The following is an 18,366-nucleotide window of genomic DNA, read 5'->3' on the forward strand; positions in this document are numbered from 1 at the left end:
AAAAGCAATAAACAAATCCGAGGCGAAAACAAGACTTCTTCAAAATATACAGAGCGGGCGCGCATCTGACCCCTATGCCCATTCTTGGAAAGACTCAGGATTTCCCAGAGCCCAGTCAGAGCTGACACTTCTCAGCAGGTTCTATATGGGCAGGACACTGGTCTGCATTAATTCTGTTTCTACTCAATCCATGCTAGTGGGCACGCGTGGGCCTGGCACACGTGACAGTCCCACAAAATTGTTCAGTTCTCATGTCGCCCGCGCATGATTCCTGAGCCTTAAAGGACTCCCTCGGCTAGGCTGAGCTCAGGGGCGCGCCCTGCGGACACGATGCTAGGATGGTTCCTTCTGTCTGCAGAAGGACAGGACCCAGAAGTGCTGCGAGTCTGGGGAGCGAGCGCTCCAAGTTCCCCTCTCGGAAGCTCGGGCTCGCCAACACCGGGTTCCGGAGACCCGACCCTGCTCCGGCCTCCAGCCGCCCGGGGGCGGGACCCCGCGCAGCTCCGAGCCGCCCTCCCATTGGCTGGCGCGCACGCCCGTCCGCGAGCGCGGCTTCGAAAGTTTCATTGAAGGTGGAGAAGTGCGCGCCCGCCGGGAGCCCGGGCTGCGCCGCCAGGGCGAGGCTGCGCTACGCGGGGCGGGGGCGCGCTGGCCGCCGGGAGGCGTTCGGTTTTCATTTTATTCGTTTAAGTCGAGGCCGCCGAGGAGACAGTGGAGCCTGAGCCTCTCGCGCGCTTTCGTCTCGACTTCTGCCCCCGCTTGCGTCCCACAGAGGACCCGTCAGCGAGCCCCGCGCTGTCGGGGATGGTTCCTTGCGCCGGGCCGCTCGCGCCCAGCTGTCTCCAGCCCGAAGCCCGGGGGCGCAGAGGCTGAGTCGCGCGCCACTGGGGGAGACGCCGCGGGGCCGCTCGGGGCCGGGGCCGCTCTGGGAGCCCAGGCCGAGGGCCGGGCCGGGCCGGCAGCCCAGGCAACTCGCTTCGGAGGAGGCTCGGTGGAGAAGACTGTCTCCCACCCCCGAGCGACAACCTAGGAGCCGACAGAAGGACAGCACGCCCTTCTCGCCCCTTTCCTCGCCGCACCGCCTCGCGGGACCCTCCTGAAGTGCCCCGTACCCCGCCCCGCTCCGGCCTCCGCCACCCGCTGCAGAAGCCCCCGGCGCCGGATCGGGGAGTCCACACCGGATGGGCCGGCCGTGCGGGGTCGGGCGCCCGGCGAGTGGGCTTCCTAAGGCCTGCTGAGCGGCGGCCGGGAGTGGAGAACGCGCCCTCGGGGCGCACAGCGCGGCGGCTCTCGCAGAGACGATGCCCGGGCGGCTGGGAGCCGCCGGCCGCAGGTCTTAGGCGGGCATGGGCTTGGCAGCCCAGTCCTAGCGACCCTCTGCTCCGACTCGCCGGACGGACGCGATGGCCTCGGAAGTGGTGTGCGGGCTCATCTTCAGGCTGCTGCTCCCCGTCTGCCTGGCAGTAGGTGAGTGTTTTCCGCTCTCCGAGATTCCAGGGTGAGGGGGCGGGCTTCGGAGCAAACCCGGGTCACTGGCTCGAGTGCCCGGAACCCGGTTCGGAGAACCCGCGCCGCAGTCCCGGTGCCACAGCAGGGCACTGGCACTTTCCGCGTCGGAGCGCACGAGCGGGGTCTCCACGAGCGGGGTCCCTCTCAACGGTCCAGCTGCAGAGTCCGGGCGACCGGGCCCGGCCTGTGCTGGAGACTGTTGAATGTAGCTACACGTGGAATTTTTTTGTGGAGTACTGACTCGTGCACAAAGGATGCGAATCTGGCTGGAAGGCAGTTGTAGACCCCCTTCCCAGGATCGTACAAGAGTCCCCCTCCGCCTGTCCCTAGACGCAGGGCGCACGGTGAACCAGACAGTTCCTAGGCCACCTCTCCCCTATCCAATATCCCAGCCATTGTGACGGAAGAAGGGAAGGACTCAGGTCGTTCTAAAAAGAACAGGAGGGCGCCAGGAAGCAGTGCCCCGAAGTTGCTTACTTTCTTTTTCTCTCAAAAAAGCCGCTACAACGAAAGTGCTGGTCGCGGAGGCTGCAGACACCAAAACCCATCCCCCACTCCGGCGCCGTCCAGACAGATCTGTCGCCGGTTAGAGAGTCGCACTGGGACTCCGAGACTTAAGGGAGGGCCAGAAGGGAGACTCGCCAACTCCCAGGCAAGGATCTCACTATTTCTACGCGGTTGGCAGGGCGTGAAAAGCCACTGGGTGTCAGGGCCAAAGACACGGGCCCGGCGGTGGGCTTGGAGTGAGAGTTGCCAAGTTTCTCCTCTAGTAGACCGCGTCTGCTACACTGAACCCCACTCCTAAGGTGACTGTGGGCGCCTAGCTCTCCCCTGTCCCCATCAGAGCTAGAAAAGAGAACACTTCTTACCAAGTAGCAATTGCATTTATAAAGAGAGCCTGACCTGTGCAGAAAAAGCTACCGTTTTCCATTTTGCCAGAGGTGGAGGAATCAAGATCACACCTGTGCTAACTGTTTTCTTTGAGCAGGTAATCGAAAGGGGGCCCTGGAGGGGTTCCTGAGGGTTGATCCCAGCTCCCGGGGGGGATTTTGTAGTCGAGTATTAACACGCAAGACACCTCCGCGGAAAACCGAGAAGGCTTGCGGAGTGGAAACAGCTGGAGGCGAGAGGCCTGATCCTCGGGCAGGAGGAGGGACCAGCACGGATGCCAGCCTCGGCCTCTTTGCCACTTGAATTTCAGGGCAGGACCGTTTTGCAGGGATCTTTGTCCTTGATCATCGCTCCTCTAGGTGAGGAGCGCAGCTCCCACGAAGCTGCTGAGGGCCACTCTCCCCGCCAGTTTGCTTGAGTTTGAAAAGAAAAAAGCCTTTGGGAAAGCGATCTGGGGAAATAGCGCGGCTGCTTCACAGGTCGCGTCCTGTCTGGGGGCCCGCTGACGCTGTGCCTGGCTCATTCCCTATTTGCCGAGTGGACGCTGGAGCCAGGGTTAACCAGGGGCTTTCGGTGTGGGGTCGACTCGCGGTTGTCAGTGAGGTGGGGAGTGGCTCCCCCGTCTCGGCGGGGTGGCAGCTCCCGGGGACTGTTGGAAGAGTCAGGCGGATGGTTTCCTGCGGCGCACACCTAGCGGAGCGAAAGGACAGCAGGGATTACCAGCTGATGGCCAGGGACCTCGTGCTGAGTTTGGCGCTCGCAGGACCCAGCTCGCTTGCCCCGATGGTCCGCGGCCGCCGGAGTGGGGGCCGTCTCATTCCGACTCATCATGGGGGTCTACACCGTAAAGTCCTTCTGCAGGATTGTTGAGCTCTGCCCTCCCGAGGGCCGGGGCGCGGCACACTCCCAGGGGCTCCGGGAGGAGCGGCGACCACGGTCGCGTGGTGGGATCCCGCCACCGCCCGGCCCCTTTGCCCCTCCCCCTGGCCTCCTCCCCGCACCCCCGGGCCCCGCGATGTGGTCACCGCCCGAGGAGCGCTGGGTCCCAGCCAGGCTCGCCCGGGGGCGGGATGCGCACGTGCGCCCAGTGGGCCCCCCCACCCCCCGACCTTCCCGGCGGGAGGGCGGCGTCCGGGGACAGAGGAGGGCCGCGTCGCCCGCCGCCCTGCACCGCCTTCCCTTCCAGCTCGTTCCTCTGGACTCCCCCCGCCTTCCGGGTTCAGGGAGGCTAACCTGTGTGTGTGTGAGTGTGTGTGGAAGGGTGCGCGCGGGGTGGGCCGTATCATGTTAGCTCCTGTGGCTCCCCACTCCCCGGAGGAGGAAGGGGAAGGGCTTGGACCTCGGACCTAGCCCCCTGCCTGGATGAGAGCAGAGCTCCTGGCAGGACCAGAGCTCTGACCCCCGACTGACCCCTCACTGGTCGGTGAGGAAAGACAACCCACTTCCGAGGGCTAACTCGCCTTCTAATCTTCGTACTTGACTTGCAGGACGAAAGGCGGCTGGGTGGGTGTCGCCTGATTCGGGCATGCAATTCTCTTCTATAGGAAGTGGATGTTTTCAAGGTTATTGGAGGGTTTTCAGGTCCGCCTGCTCCCAAGGTGCTACTAAATCAAATATTCAGGTTTCCCTAATATCCTGGGCATGGAAGAGTGCAGTGATCCGCTTGCCATTAGAATCGATTTTTACGTTTTAGCCGTCTATTTTTATATCTGGCTAAGGCAGCCTTCAAAGCCAAGCATTTGCAGAAGCTCATGCATTTCTCTTTAAAACCACTCCTCCAACATCATTTCAATGGACTGTTGAAATGTTTCTGCACATGGATGCCCTAGTCTCTTCACCTAAGGATGGATGCTAAAAATTAACTGCCATTCTGTTTAATTCGATGTTTGAGTTCTTTCTTTTTCTGTAAAAGAAATTTACAGAGAAATGATAAGTGAAATCAGGCCTCTTTTACACAGGTTAGGTGGCTGTTAAGTGTTTAAAGCAGAACAAAACTGTAGTATAATATAATATAATATGATGTCATATATCACATGATATGATATATATGATATGATATAATATGTTGTTTATCATCCAAAGTGGACATCCAGTGGCAGGTTTTCCTATATCAATAGAGACTGAAAATTTTAAAGATCTCCAAAATTGTCTATGAGTACTTGGGTAGCCACCCTGATTTTTTTTTTCTTTAAACCTTACATGAAAGAGAACCTAGACAAAACCTTCCATAATATTATGCAATCTTTAATAATTATAATAGTATCTGGTCACTGTTGAGCACTTCAGAAATATGTTTACATTTATTTTCTTTTGGCTTGACTCTACTGTCCCACCCAACTTTAAGCATATGGTTTGAGTCCATTCCTGGGTTGGGAACCAGTTGGCATATTTTTATTCACACGCTGCTGACCGTTCATTTCATCTTGCCTGCTGTTGCTTGGAGTCTCCTAATGTCTTTCCTGGAAGAGCTGACTTAATGTTATTTTGCGGGGAGGAGAGGGGAGCCTGGCTTGGACAGAACAGATTGGTCCAGGAGGGGAAGAGTCACAAGGCATCGCGAGTTTATGCTTCCCCTAAATGAGGTGACCAGAGCCGAACGGGAGACTGTGTAGATTATGAAAAGAATCAGCCAACCAGCTAGTGCTCTGAGGGCAAGTCACACTTGGATAATATTGCAAATCCACCAAGAATCTCTAAAATTCCCTTTAGAGATAGCTGGATTAAAATGAGCAAAACTTTGGAGTCACTTTTGGAATATGTACGAGTAAGGCTATATCTAAACGTAATCTCCTCTCTATTGTGTAATGTATTTACCCCTGTAACGCGTGTCATTTTGTAGTAACACTTACACGTACTCCAAGAATTACCAATGAGCAGGGCCTAGAGTCTCCCCGGCCTCTGCTGTAGCTGTCAGAGATAGGCAGTCTCAGCTGCGGAAGGATGCATTGGCAGCGTTAATAGCATTTTCTTTTCCATCACACCTTCTCAGCCTTGGACAGGTGTATACTATTTATCACTTTCAGAAAGGACAAGAGTGCTAGGGAAAAGGACTGGGAATTTATAGCTTAAATCTAAAATAAACTATTTCGTAAACAGACAGGCAAGATCATTTTGTCACTTGGGCAGTAAAAGCTGGAGCCCTGTGTCCACCTCATAGTTTGTCACTGGGTCTGTCCCCCCACAGGCCATGTGTGCCTGCTCATCATTTGGGGAGGAGGGTGCAGTGACTGGGCAATTTAAGAGACCTCCATTCACATCCTGGCTCTGATGGCAGAGTTGGTTTGGCTCGTTTGCTTCTCTTCCTGCACGTTGGAGATATTAATACCTCCTTCCTGCACACCTTGGGTAATGCCTGACACGCAGCAGGTACTCTTAAAGGGAGGGATTATGACTGCTTTTGTGAGTATAGTGGCAGGAAGGCTTGAGGAAAGTCTGTGTAGAAGTTAACAGACTAGCAGGTGGTGACATGAGTCGTAAGGAGCCTGAGTTAAGTAGATGGGATTCGTATGAAAGCAGTTTAGTACTGAAATCTAGAGCTGAATTATGCGATGAAAGTTGGTTTGTGTGTGGCAGGAGGATTTTTAATGATCAGGATTTTTCTCGACATTTTATTCAATATTCTATGTATCTGCATTGCATTCTAATTAAATAATAGATTCTCCCTAGAACTATACTGACAATGTTTACTTTTGTCTTCCTGACGCTATGCCATCATTTTCATAGTTTTTAATATGATCTTATTTTTCAATTTCTCTGTGTTTATTACATGGATATTTCCCTTTCAGATCCTATGCTACTAATTGTTAATTGTTTATAACGTTGCATAGTTACAGTATAATATTATAATTTTTTCCATAAGTGTCCAGGAGAACTTAGAATAATGTAAGTGTAGCTGCATATTTAAGAGCGCTTGATTGAAGAATCATATGATGATACGATGTATAGAATATAAAACAGTAAATTTTGTAAGATTTGTAGATTTACACAGTTGTTTTGAGGACATGCCGTCAGATCAACAAAATAAAGCCAATATCTGATTGAATGGAGGCTAAACACAAGGTTGAATTGGAAAACACTGAAACAATATTTGGCTGTAAGAGATAAACCTAGAGGAAGCTTATCGCATTCACCAGCCCCTCACTTGGCCTCTTAGACCCATTAGGACATGGCAGGATCAAGAAAATAAGGAGACCCCACGCTAAATATCTGTTCAGAGGGCACATCAGACACAGTTTGTAGCAATTTCATAATTTTTGAACTGTCCAATAACTAGCCAATAGGAATTCAAGAGTGATAACATACAAATTTGCATTTTTCCTATTTATTGATAGATTAAAAATACTGTACATACTATCAATTTAAAAATGTTTTTCCAGGCTCCTGCAGAGCATACAATTTTGGTTTGCTTCTTTTCATCATATGGAATGGTGATGTCTCCTGATTCATAACCTGCTATTTTTGAATTCTTCTTTTCAGCTTTACTGGTAGACACACGTTAGCATTAAACTAGGATATTATGGGGGAATATTTCAACTTTTTTGTATGTGAATTTCAAACTTTCCACACATTTCATAACAAAGAATGGACTGGGTGTATCCGTGTGGTTAGTTCTGTGACAATTTCACCTGTCACCAGGGAGGTGAAGGTTTTGCTGAGACTTTCAGTGCTGTCTTAGGGAGTTATTTTCTTTATGACCCAAACTCAGAGGATTCTCCCCTGGGCACTTTTTCCCTCTCTGAACTACCCCCCCCCACCGCCACCACCCCCCGCCCCCTAAACTTGACTCCATCAATGTCAGGCATCCTGTCCTGGCCCTGAGCCACCTCCCGTGTGCTCAGAGCAAGCTTTCCTTCCACTCCTGAACCTGCACATTTCTGATGAGACGGTTGGTACCACTGCCCACAGGTTGGTACCACTGCCCGCAGGTTGGTACCACTGTCCAGATCACACCCCGTGTTCATAGATGTCCCCTAGGTTTGTCTTTGCTCTTTCGCCTTGGCTGGCAGAAGTGTTGCCTGGGTTCACATCCTGTGTGTCCTACAGTCTTGGAGGGGCCTCAAGCTTCCGTCTTGGACTCTTGGCCTCTGTCCATCCTACCTGTCCGCTGAGCCATGTGCCTTCCCCAGCTTGAAGCCCCTTCCAGAATCTACTCTGCGGTGAGGAGAACGTGGCCCTTTTCTTCTGCCCATCACATCCCAGCCTCCCCGCAGCAAATATGGGGGAGCCATGTGGCCACGCCCACCTCCACCACGGGGCGTAGCCTCGGCCAGGCAAATGTGCAATCCTGGCCTGGGAGTGAGGAGATTCTTTTCTTTGGGTGACAGATGGCCCTTTCAGCCCGTTCTAAGCAAAGACGAGTCCCCTTTTCAGTATATGTTCTCAGGGTAATGAGGCTGAGATGAGACGAACTTTATTTCCCTCACGTGGCAGTCGGGTTGCAGTGCGCATGCTCACTGCGCTCTGGGAGGTGGTCCAACGGGGCCGTCAGAGCTCTGCTGTTGCATCCATCCCTGTGGTTCAAGTTCGCCGTTCCCACGTCCACGTCCAGCTGGAGGATGGACGGAGGATACACAGAGGGACCCCCTTCCTCACCATCCCAGGACACAACCTGGAGGTCACATGACTCACTCCTACTCACATCCCATTAGCCTGACTTGGATAATGTCATTTACCTACCTGACTGCAAGGGGGGCTGGGAATGTCATCTTCATTTCAGCTGGTCATGGGCTTCTGCTGCAGTGATGAGAATAGAGAAGGGATATTCGTGTACAAATCTCCGTCTGTGCCTCCTGTAGGTGAGGGTGACTTATGTGCCTTGCAGACACCTCTGATTTTTCTACCCCGCCATCCGCCCTTGGCTTCTAGACCCAGGACCAGACTCAAGTCCCAGCAGCTCCCGAATGTGAGGTGCAGAATGTGAGTCTGGAGGAGGTGCACTACCCTCCAGAGAGCTGCCGGAGTTTCCCGATTTATACCGATATCTGAGGACTGTGTAGGAATGGGTGCTGGGGGTGTGGGATAATGTGGAAGAAGCATGAAGCTGGCTCTGGTCGAGCTTATTGTTGTGGAGCCACCAAGCAGCGCTTGTGGATTCTGGACGTGAGGAAAGCCGCAGGCTCAGCTCACCACAGAGCAGCCCACCCTGAGGAGGGACCCCTGTGCTGCCAGCTATGCCTTCTTCTCACTTTTCCCACCACATTTCCTTGAGCCACAGGTCTCTTCATCTAAAGTGTAAATATCTGTGGAAAAATAAGAGGCCGGTTTCTCATCCTTGTGCCTGTATAAGTTGGTTCAAATGGCTTGCTTCCCTACTATTGCTTAGTTGGCGCAGGATGGGCAACCTAGCTGAGTGGGGGGAGCAGTGTGGGGTGGTGGATGTAGAGAAGGTCTAGATGCCAGGGGTATCTTAAGAGGCCAGACTACCACTGGGCGTTTAGGGGTTTACTAAGAAGAATTCTGCTATGAAAAGTAGCACATCTTTCCTAGGGCTAGCTCCTTACACAGGAAACAGAACACAAACATTCTTTCTCTTCCTCCTTCTTTTGTTTGTAGTGTATGGTTTCTGACATCCAAGGGGAAATATGCCTCAGCTCTAAAGCCTGGTTGTTTAGATCCCCATCTTGGCCTGTCATACTAGCTGTGTGATGTTGATCAAGGTGCTTAACCTCTCTGTTCTTCAGTGGTTTCACTTGTAAAACGAGTTGTTAGTAATGGTACCTAGCTCAGAGGGCTGCTGATGGTGCTTGGAAAACCCTTGGTGCAGTGCCTAGCCTGTGGTAAATACTTAATAAAACTTAGGTCTCCTTATGAGTTGAAAACTCAGAATTTAGGCATTATTATTAGTCTGAGGTGAGTCTGAGGACCTGTTCCTTTGGGGCAAGGTAGTTTCCACGGGCAGATAATTTGCAGTTGCAATAACTTCCAAGGAAGCTTCAGAACAAGACCTGATTTGAAGACAGTCTGTGTCCCCGCCCCCCTCCAACCCCCTAGTCGGACAGGCAGGGAGGCCTCTGTGCCACTGCTCGTTGTTACCTTTGAAACCATGGGACGTCTGCTCATCTTTAATTCTCCTTCCTAGGCAGGCTGAATGGCTTCCTCTGTGTTCACCCGGCACTTTGCTTCATATAATCATGGACTTTTAAATTTTTTTATTGAAGTATAGTTGATTTACAATATTGTGCCAATCTCTGCTGTACAGCAGAGTGACTCAGTTTTACACATATATACATTCTTTTTTAAATATTCTTTTCCATTATGGTTTATCCCAGGAGATTGGATATAGTTCCTCGTGCTATACAGTAGGACCTTGTTGTTTATCCATCCTAAATGTAATAGTTGCATCTGCCAACCCCAAATTCCCAGTCCATTCCTCTCCCTCCCCCTCCCCCTTGGCAACCACAAGTCTGATCTCTGTGTCTGAACCACAGAGTTTTGTACTAAGTTATGTGATCCCACTCTTCCTTTCCACATGCCTGCAAGTTCAGGGACCCCATGTGATCCTTTGTCACATCCCCAGCACTAAACTTACTGCATAACACACAGTAGGTAGTAAATAGATATTTTTAGGGTTTTTTAAAACTGTAAAAATTGTATCCCATCATTACCGTTCAGCTGTCCAGGCAGGGCTGTGACCCACAGTGAACACCGAAGAAATATTGCCAACTGATTGATTAATGAAATCAAGGGCTAAATTTTTTCCCTTGAATATTTCAGAAGTCTGAAAAAAGAGTTAAGTCTAGCATCTTATAGCTATGGGTTTTTACATCTTTGAAAATAAAATTCATGACGGTCTAATTTGAATGTTCTGCAACTTTCCTAAATGTGAATTTTCTCAGTAGGACAATTAATACCTTTTACTTGCTTTGCAGTGAATAGAGAAAGAAAAACCTGCTTGACAGTGGTAAAGCTTGCCCGGAGCATCATCGTTGAAATGCATATGATTTTTTAAAATGTTTTTAGCTCTCCTTGAACCACACAAATCGATCTGTTTTCTGTTGCGGTTCAATTCCCGGAGTCAGCAGGTTTGGCCACAGGTGCAGAAAAGGAGGAGGGATGGAGGACCGTAGCAACTGAGAAGCTGGAGCAGAGCGCCATGGAAACGGGTTATAGATCCACGCAGACCCGAGTCCTTCCTCCTCCTGCTGTCCTGGGACTGTGCCCGCCTGCTGGCAGGTGCTGCTCTGGCATCTTGGCGAGAACACGTCCCCCTGCTTGGGGATCCAGGCAGCACGTATTTTCGGAGGCACCCTGGTCTGAAAGTCTAAAGACCAAGTCTCCATCCTGTTAATAGCGAGCTATGGGACTTTGCCAATTCATGGAAACGCTCTGTTCCTCAATTACACTATCTAGAAAATGAGGTGTTAGAGGCTAAGGAATATTTTCCTGATTCTCCAGTAATATTTCTGCACATACTTTCCTTCAGTATTAGAAGGGATGACTAGAAAGCAGTACTTTTTAGCCAACACACCAGAATTCTTTCATCTAAATTGTTCTGGTTTCTTAATAACCATCAGACTTAACGTATTTCACACTCGATCTTTAAGAATCGTTAGGAATTGCTAAGGAAAATAATCTTCTATCATGTTAGGTATTCGATGGAGCATTTTTTAGAACAGTTGGTTATGAAGGAGACACACTCAAGCTGAGGTTTTGCAATCCTCACTTTTTGGTGGTTTTCCCTCACTTGCTGCCAGCACGGTATCACATAGAGCACACACCCTCTGTGATGGCAACAGCGAGAACTCCAAACTGTGTGGTCAAGTGTGCTGTAGAATCGGCTGTGTGTGGCTTTGCAGAAATAAAAGAATTTTACCACCTGCAGTTTATGATCAGACATGTCTATAAAGAAAATCAAACCACATGGAGTTACCAACCGAAGTGAAATGAAATTGTCAGGGCGTAGAACTGTATAGACAAGATTTGAATCAGAGAAAGATATTTTGAGTAAAATACTGAATTTTATCACAAAGCATAACGTTTCAGTGACCTCACAGACCTTCTGAGATCTTAGCTGGGCAGTTCTGTTACCCAGAAAAGGAAATGGGAGGTGGCACAAAAATCTCAGGTGTGTGTAGGACAGGTGAGAGTCACAGGTGCTTCTTGCCCTTCAGAGCCTCCCCCTTCCTATTCCTTCCCCTCCTTCCCTCCTCCTCCTACTTGACTGTTGGCCTTGGGGCCTGAACTCAGAGTGGCAGGTGAGCAGTGAAGCATCCTCAGGTAGAGCCAGACCCCCCAACCCTGTTCCCGACAGAGCAGCTGCAGCTCAGGCCTGGGCCGGACCATTTTCAGTCCAGGAAGAGAAGATGAAAGGTCAGATGACGAGGCTGGGGGGAGAGGGATTGCCATAAAATGGGGTTTATTTCTGGAAAGCCAGCATTTTCCAGAAGCCTCCGGCTCCCTAAAACTTCTCATTAACAACCACAAACCCCTTCAGCAGTAATTTTCGAAGCGTCATCACTTTTGCTGTTGCATCACTTTGGAGTCACAGTGCATCTCTGACCCGCGGTGGCAGGGTTGGCCTGACAACCATCACCTCGTGCACTGGGCTCAGCTTATAATCACTCTGGGTTATTTTCAAACCCGAAAACCACCCTCAACAATTTCCCACCATCGAGATTATTAAAAGGGATGTGGCAGCGGCCCCAAACGCATTTCTTAAATTGGGTACCTAAGTACTTTGAGCAGTTATCTTTAGAATAAGGGTATATCTTCCCGAAGTTACTACCTCTAAGGGAACAAATCTCAGATGTTACCTTATCCTTGGGACAGTGATCGGTTACTTATTCCAATATGTCTAGACTCAGGTTTACCTTTTACATCTAGTCCTGGAGAGTGTATTTTAAATGTACTGCTGATCTTCCAAAGAGGGAAAAGATGCTAGTCAAACTCTGTTTAGAATAACTTTGCAACATAATCATATTTTATACATTTGAATATGTATATAATGCATCTTCTTTAAAAAAAGGTATTTGAAGTGTGGTTTTAATGGTCCATTGGTGACTGTGTTTCTTCCCATCACTCTTTAAAATATTCATCTGATTTTGGCTGACTTTTCTTGCCCCTACCCTGTTATCCATTTCCCAGACTCACTAGAACTCGCAGTGATCCAGGTCTGTCCACGTGCCCAGGCCTTTCTGTCTGAAGGCAGCACTGGCTCTGGTTTACCCCAGTGTCAGAGGAAGCTCATATCTGGTTTTCTGTGGATTTGTGTCTTGTGATCACTTCTGACGTGCTTGCTTTCTAGGTTTCTTTATTGGCTGTTGCCCAAGAGGAGCTTGACAATGTTTAAAAGTCTTATCTTGAAGTTCTCTGAACATCAACATTTACATTTTCCCACCTGTGAATTCCTGGTTCAGCTATCGGCACTTTGTCCATCTCAATTTTCAATAAAAACATAAGATATTCTTTTGTTACCTAATTTCTTCTTTCTACTTAAAAATTAAGCAACACGGGAGGCAAACATAAGAGAGAGATTTTTCAGGTTATCTGTGCGGTCTGCAGCTTGGAGCTGTCTGGTCACTAGTTTTCATTCTCCCACCCTCACTAGATCCCTCTGTACCCACTGCGGGTGGTGTGAGGGCCTCAGCCCCTTGGGTTCTTGTTTCCAGGGTGACAACAAGCTACTAGGTGTTCATTCAGGGTCCTTGTGGTTTATTCACTCATTCTCAGTGTGTACTTCACTGTGGTTGCTTCGTAAACACACCCACCATTTAGCATCACTGTTCTTGTGTCTTCTTGGTATTTGTTTCACGATGAACATATGTTTGCTTCCTTTTCAACGTTTCTCTCTAGAGGGCATCACAGGTACCCATCTGACAAGTGGCTACGTAAATAGAAAGAGTGGCTGTCTCTCGCCAGGTGGAGGTTCAAACTTCATAGACTCTCAGATGTGAGGTACCCCAGACATAGCTCAGCACCCCGCCCCCCACTGTTACCCAACCAAACCTGGGTCTGCTTGCCCCACATGCAGCAAAGCCGATCTGCTGACAGGGTTGTGGTGAAGGAAAGTGTAGTGTTTATTGCAGGTGCCGAGCAAGGAGAACGGGCAGCTCGGGCCTAAAAGATCCGAAATCCCCCCTCCCCCACATGGCTTTCAGGGAAGGGAGTTTAAAAGCAACGTTAAGGGTGAGGGTCACAGGGTGTGTGATCAGCTCGTGGACCTTCTTCTGATTGGTTGATTGTGAGGTTAACGGGGTGATGTTTTGGGAATCTCAACCTTTTGGTTCCAACCAGTCTGGGGTCTGCATGCTTGTGGTCAGTGTGTAGTCACCATCCTCCACCTGGTGGGGGTCTTAGTTTCTACAGAACATCTTAAAGATATGCATCAGGTTATAACAACCTATATCCCTTCAGGAGGAGCTAGGATAATAAGGTGACTTTATTCTCCTGATCATGAACTACTCGAGCCTGCTCTTTGGAACTTGGGAAACACCAAACAAGAAGTAGGGGACGTTGAGGGGCTGGTACCCAGGAAGAACCCTGCAGCGTTCTGTTTCAGTTTCAGTCCCCCCTTTTCTTTGATTCTCCTCAATCCTTAGGGGAACAGGGATGGGACATAAAGGGAATGAGGTTTTGGACAGATTCATCACACAGTCGTCAGGGGACTCTGTTTTAGGGGGACTCGTTTTCACTCCCCCTCATCTTCCCTCAGTAATAACCAAGTCCCCACCTCCTCTCCTTCCTCCAGCTTCCAGAACTTTTCCAGGGACATGGGCTTCTAGTCATAGGGCCGGGTCCAGCCTTTGCTGACCTCACTTGTCACTGGTGATGAAGACAAATTCAGGGAATTTCCTGGTGGTCCAGTGGTTAGTACTTGGCGCTTTCACTGCCGACGACTCGGGTTCAATCCCTGTTCGGGAAATTAAGATCCTGCAAGCTGTGAGGTGTGGCCAAAAAAAAAAGAGACAAGTTTCAAGGTGGGTGGCTTCCCTGAGCCTCCATTTCCCCATCTGAAAATTGGCAGAACTCACATCTATCTCAAAACGACAGAAAGAAGTAAATGAAATGATGTCAGCCGGGCCCCTGGCTGCACCTGGCTGACAAATTGAGGGCCAACCCACTGCCCTGCCGCTTTTCCTTTCTCTCCCACGTGTCTGGGCCTCTCCCCACCGCCTGCCCTCTGAGCACTGTGTGCTGACATTGTCTTGGCTGCTCTGACTCAGAGCCTTGAGGATTGGAATGCCTCCCGGGGTACCTGGTGTGAACTGGGCAAAAACCTGTTACCAAAAGGAGGGTAATTCTGAGGGTGGGGATTCAGTGACTGATGAGGATAAAATACACCAGTTCTGTTTCCAGCCAGGGTGCTAAAGTACGTTTTCTGAGGGCTCGTGGTGTTTTAAATTCAGTTATAATTCTTTAAAGTGATCTCTTAGTAAAATACACAAAGTGTAGGAAGGAGGGTGGATTCGTCTTCAACAGCGGTCTGTGTGGACAAAGGTTACTGAGCAGTGAACTGTCTCAGGTTTGCTCTGTGGTGATATAGGTGGTAAACTTATTTTCATTCTTATTAGATATCAGAGCTGTACGGCGAACTCTGTATTTCTTGGTTGATTTTTTTTTCTTATTGTTATTTCAGACACAGAACTTAATGATCATAAAATGTCTTATATTTTAAGTTGTGGAAATCTTAACTTTCCTACCGAATTGTGATTCTTGCAATATTTGAATTCTGTGAACATTTTCCCAGTTTGAGATTTAATTGATAACAACCAGATAATTTCATAAGAAACGAGGTGGAGTTGAATGATCTCCTTTGCCCTTAGGACGTGGTTCAAGTTGAGTATGTTAGGTGTCAAACTCGGCTCCAAAGTGCAGGTTTTGAGGATTCTTTGAGGATGGCTTACTTAGTTGGATAGATATAATAATTATGGTTTCTTGATTTGAACATTTTTTAAGAATGAAGTAAGGATGAATGATTTTCTGCTAGTTGTTAAGTGAGCCAAGTAGTGAGAATTCAAAAGTGGTACAAGAGACTATCCTATTTTGTGCAATGAAAAAAAAATTCCAAAACATGATACAAATGTGAGTCTCTGTGCTTATCTGTAATATAAAATTTAATAATTTTGTAATAAGTGGAAAGACATTAAGCAGAGTAAATAAATACTTTTCAGTGTTTAATTAATTATTTAATCTGATGTTCTGAGGATATTCAAAATTCCTTGAGGGTGTTGAGAAAATTTTCATGTAATAATGCCAAAATTCCTGCTCAGAAGAGCGTTTTCAATTATGTGTCATGTAAATTTCTAGTACCTTGGGCAGTGGGCTGTGCTATTTTAGCCCGACTCCTGACACAGTTAGAATGAGTTTATGATCATGAGTTATATGAAGTTCTGATTTAATTGCCCCGAGGTTTGAAGCTACCTTTGCAGTTCCACTAGTGTCTTATACAACATATTATGATTTCCACGGCAGAACTTGCAGGCATATTACAAATGTAGGATCCTACTAATTTCTAGGAAGGGATGTTAAGGGGTCATAAGCATCAGAGATCTCCTGTGATGTAGCAAAATCAGTGGAAAACTTCCCAAGGGCAGAGTTTCTTCTGAATTTGTTTATTAACATTGGTATATGTGATGGCTATCTACCTGATGTTGGCCAGTTTCCCAACGTGGGAAAGTCACGAGCAAATAAACGAAGTAGAGCTTTGGATGTTTTGTCAGTGTGGAAAACAGCGATTTGTTAATTTAGACCTGATGCCTTCATTATAGTAAGTGATTGACACAACCAGGAAACTCAGAACACCCTTGCAGAAATCATCCATGTCTATCTCGTCATGGCCGTTTCTCTGGATGGTTCCACGGGGAGTCAGCCAAGGCAGTGACCATGTAAAGGCTGCTGAGCATCTGCTTTGGAGGTGACCTCGTCTGATCCCAGCTGTGCAGCCTGGATTCTGAGTGACGCTGAGGTGCCCTCTGCACCCCATTTCTCCCCTACGCAAAACGCGGTGATTAGAGGACCCATCTAATTGGCCTGCTAAGAGGATTACAATATGCCTGGCATATTTTAAACCTAAATATGTAAAATATCTAGAATTTATTTTATATCTTTTCTGTGAAAAACTTGAAGTACCTGAACTATGGAAAATTCTCCAGAATAGTTGATTGATTTATTCAATTTTTAATAAAATGTAATAAATGACTGCTTTGTGCCCCTGGCTGGGCTGGTGACCCAGGATGCAGAAGCAGCAAGTAGGACCCCTGGTTCCCCATCCCAGGCACCCTGCACTCTCTGCTCCTTGTACTTACAGCTCCCCAAAGTACGTGTTGAATCTTATTTTTTGGAGGAAAATGCTTCCCATGCCTCTGGACAGTCCCTTCCCCACATGCCGGCCACACCGATCGCTTTAACACTTAGATCAGATGTCACTCCTCCGCTTAAAACCTCCAGCACTTTCTTGCTTAGAAAACAAACGCTAAATCCCTAATGCAGCCAGTGGAGCTGTGGCCCCTGCATCTCTGACTGCACTGGGATTATTTTATTTCTCGATGCAGCTGTTTTTGCTATCAGGCCTTTGCCCTGGCTGTTTGCTCCAAGGCACAGCCTTCCCCCAGGGTCCAGCCTAAATGTCACCTGTCAGGTGGCACCTAGACACCCCCCTCCCCCCACTCACTGCCACGTCACACCTCCTCATGGTCTCCCCGGTACTTGGCGCTGGCTGGTTCCTTTCACGGCAGTGAGTTTGCCTCTCACCCCCTCAGTTCCCTGCCCCCCGTACCCCGATGCTCCGACTTCAGCATCTCCAGCGCGGCCCTGCCTGTGGCCAGCACACGAGTTCAGTTCATTACGGTAACGCGTACACAACAATGGAAACGGCGTCACACACTCATCCACTCCATCTATTTCTGTCTCAGTTTCCTTACCTGTAAAGTGGAGGGAGGGAGTACCTCCCTCATAGGGTGATTGGAGAATTTTTTTTAAAATTAATGTATTTAAAGTGCTGCTAACATAGTATTTGACACATAGTAAGCGTTTAATAAATAGAATTGTGATGACGTGGATCTCTCATTGGTTCATTCAACAGTCATTGATTGGTCAACCAATACGGCTAGATTCTGGGAAGACAAAACATGAATGAGGCATGGTACCCGCCCTTGGGAACCTCCTTGAACTCTAGGTAGCCCAGATTCGCTGTCTTATGAGGATGACCCACGGAAACATGCTAACTGTGCCCATCAGGTTGTGTACGTTGAGTGATGGGGGAGGGGACCAAGAAACTGACCCCAATGTAGGAAGGTTAGTCCCCAGTGTGTGGACGCGGCTCCTGATAGGCCCCGAGGACACTGAGATGAATCCCTGCCAGCTGGGAGCCCACGGTCTGCTGCAGGCCAGTGAGATGAGCCTGGGGTGTGTTCAAGGCCGAGGAGAACGAGGTTGCAGGGATCAGCCTGGCTCATAACAGCCCACCCCTTACCACCAAGTCCCACTTTCAGAAAATGATGTAATAAAACTGTGACTGAAGAACACTTTTGTTGACACTTCTGGGAATGTTTACCTTAAAGCAACGGGTCAAGGACTTGAGCCAAAGAGACAGATGTCGAGCGTGGAGGTTGAGGGTGGGTGACCTGCTGGAGGCTGCTGTGGGCTTGGATGGAGACGGGGCCTCCAGCCTCTCCTGAGGGCCTCAGGGCAGGGCGGCCACAGATCCTGGGTGAGTACAGATGGCAAGCTGGCGTATTGAGGGAATAACTGGAGTCACACATCCTTTGATTTGGGGTGAGGACAGCACCCCATGGGTAAGACCAGATGCACTTCCTGTCGGCTGCATCTTCCCTCTGAAATTGTGTCGTTGCCCTGGAGGTTGAAGCAGCAGCAGATGTGACTTGCTCTGTTCATATCGCTCTTGGCTTATCTTATCTTAGACGAGGCTGGCCGCTTTGTCCAGTCAAGTCGATGAAAAGCCAGTGCTGGCAAAGACATCTAAACACTTCAGAAAATCTGCTCAGAGAAAGGACCCAAAGTTGCTGCCAG

General features: G+C 49.1%; 1 protein-coding gene across 2 annotated transcripts in view; it reads left to right on the forward strand.

Moving 5' to 3' along the window:
* The first annotated feature begins 586 nt into the window (after nt 1-586).
* The window catches only part of PIEZO2 (piezo type mechanosensitive ion channel component 2), a 332,921-nt gene continuing 315,141 nt past the window's right edge, over nt 587-18,366 (forward strand). For both annotated transcript variants that reach the window (XM_073790517.1, XM_073790518.1), the window contains exon 1: nt 587-1,467. In XM_073790517.1, coding sequence (XP_073646618.1) covers nt 1,404-1,467 — 64 coding nt within the window. In that variant the 5' untranslated portion in view covers nt 587-1,403. The remainder of the gene's footprint in view (nt 1,468-18,366) is intronic.

The sequence above is a fragment of the Tursiops truncatus genome, chromosome 13 (genome assembly GCF_011762595.2).
Source record: "Tursiops truncatus isolate mTurTru1 chromosome 13, mTurTru1.mat.Y, whole genome shotgun sequence".
Classification (NCBI taxonomy): Eukaryota; Metazoa; Chordata; class Mammalia; order Artiodactyla; family Delphinidae; genus Tursiops; species Tursiops truncatus.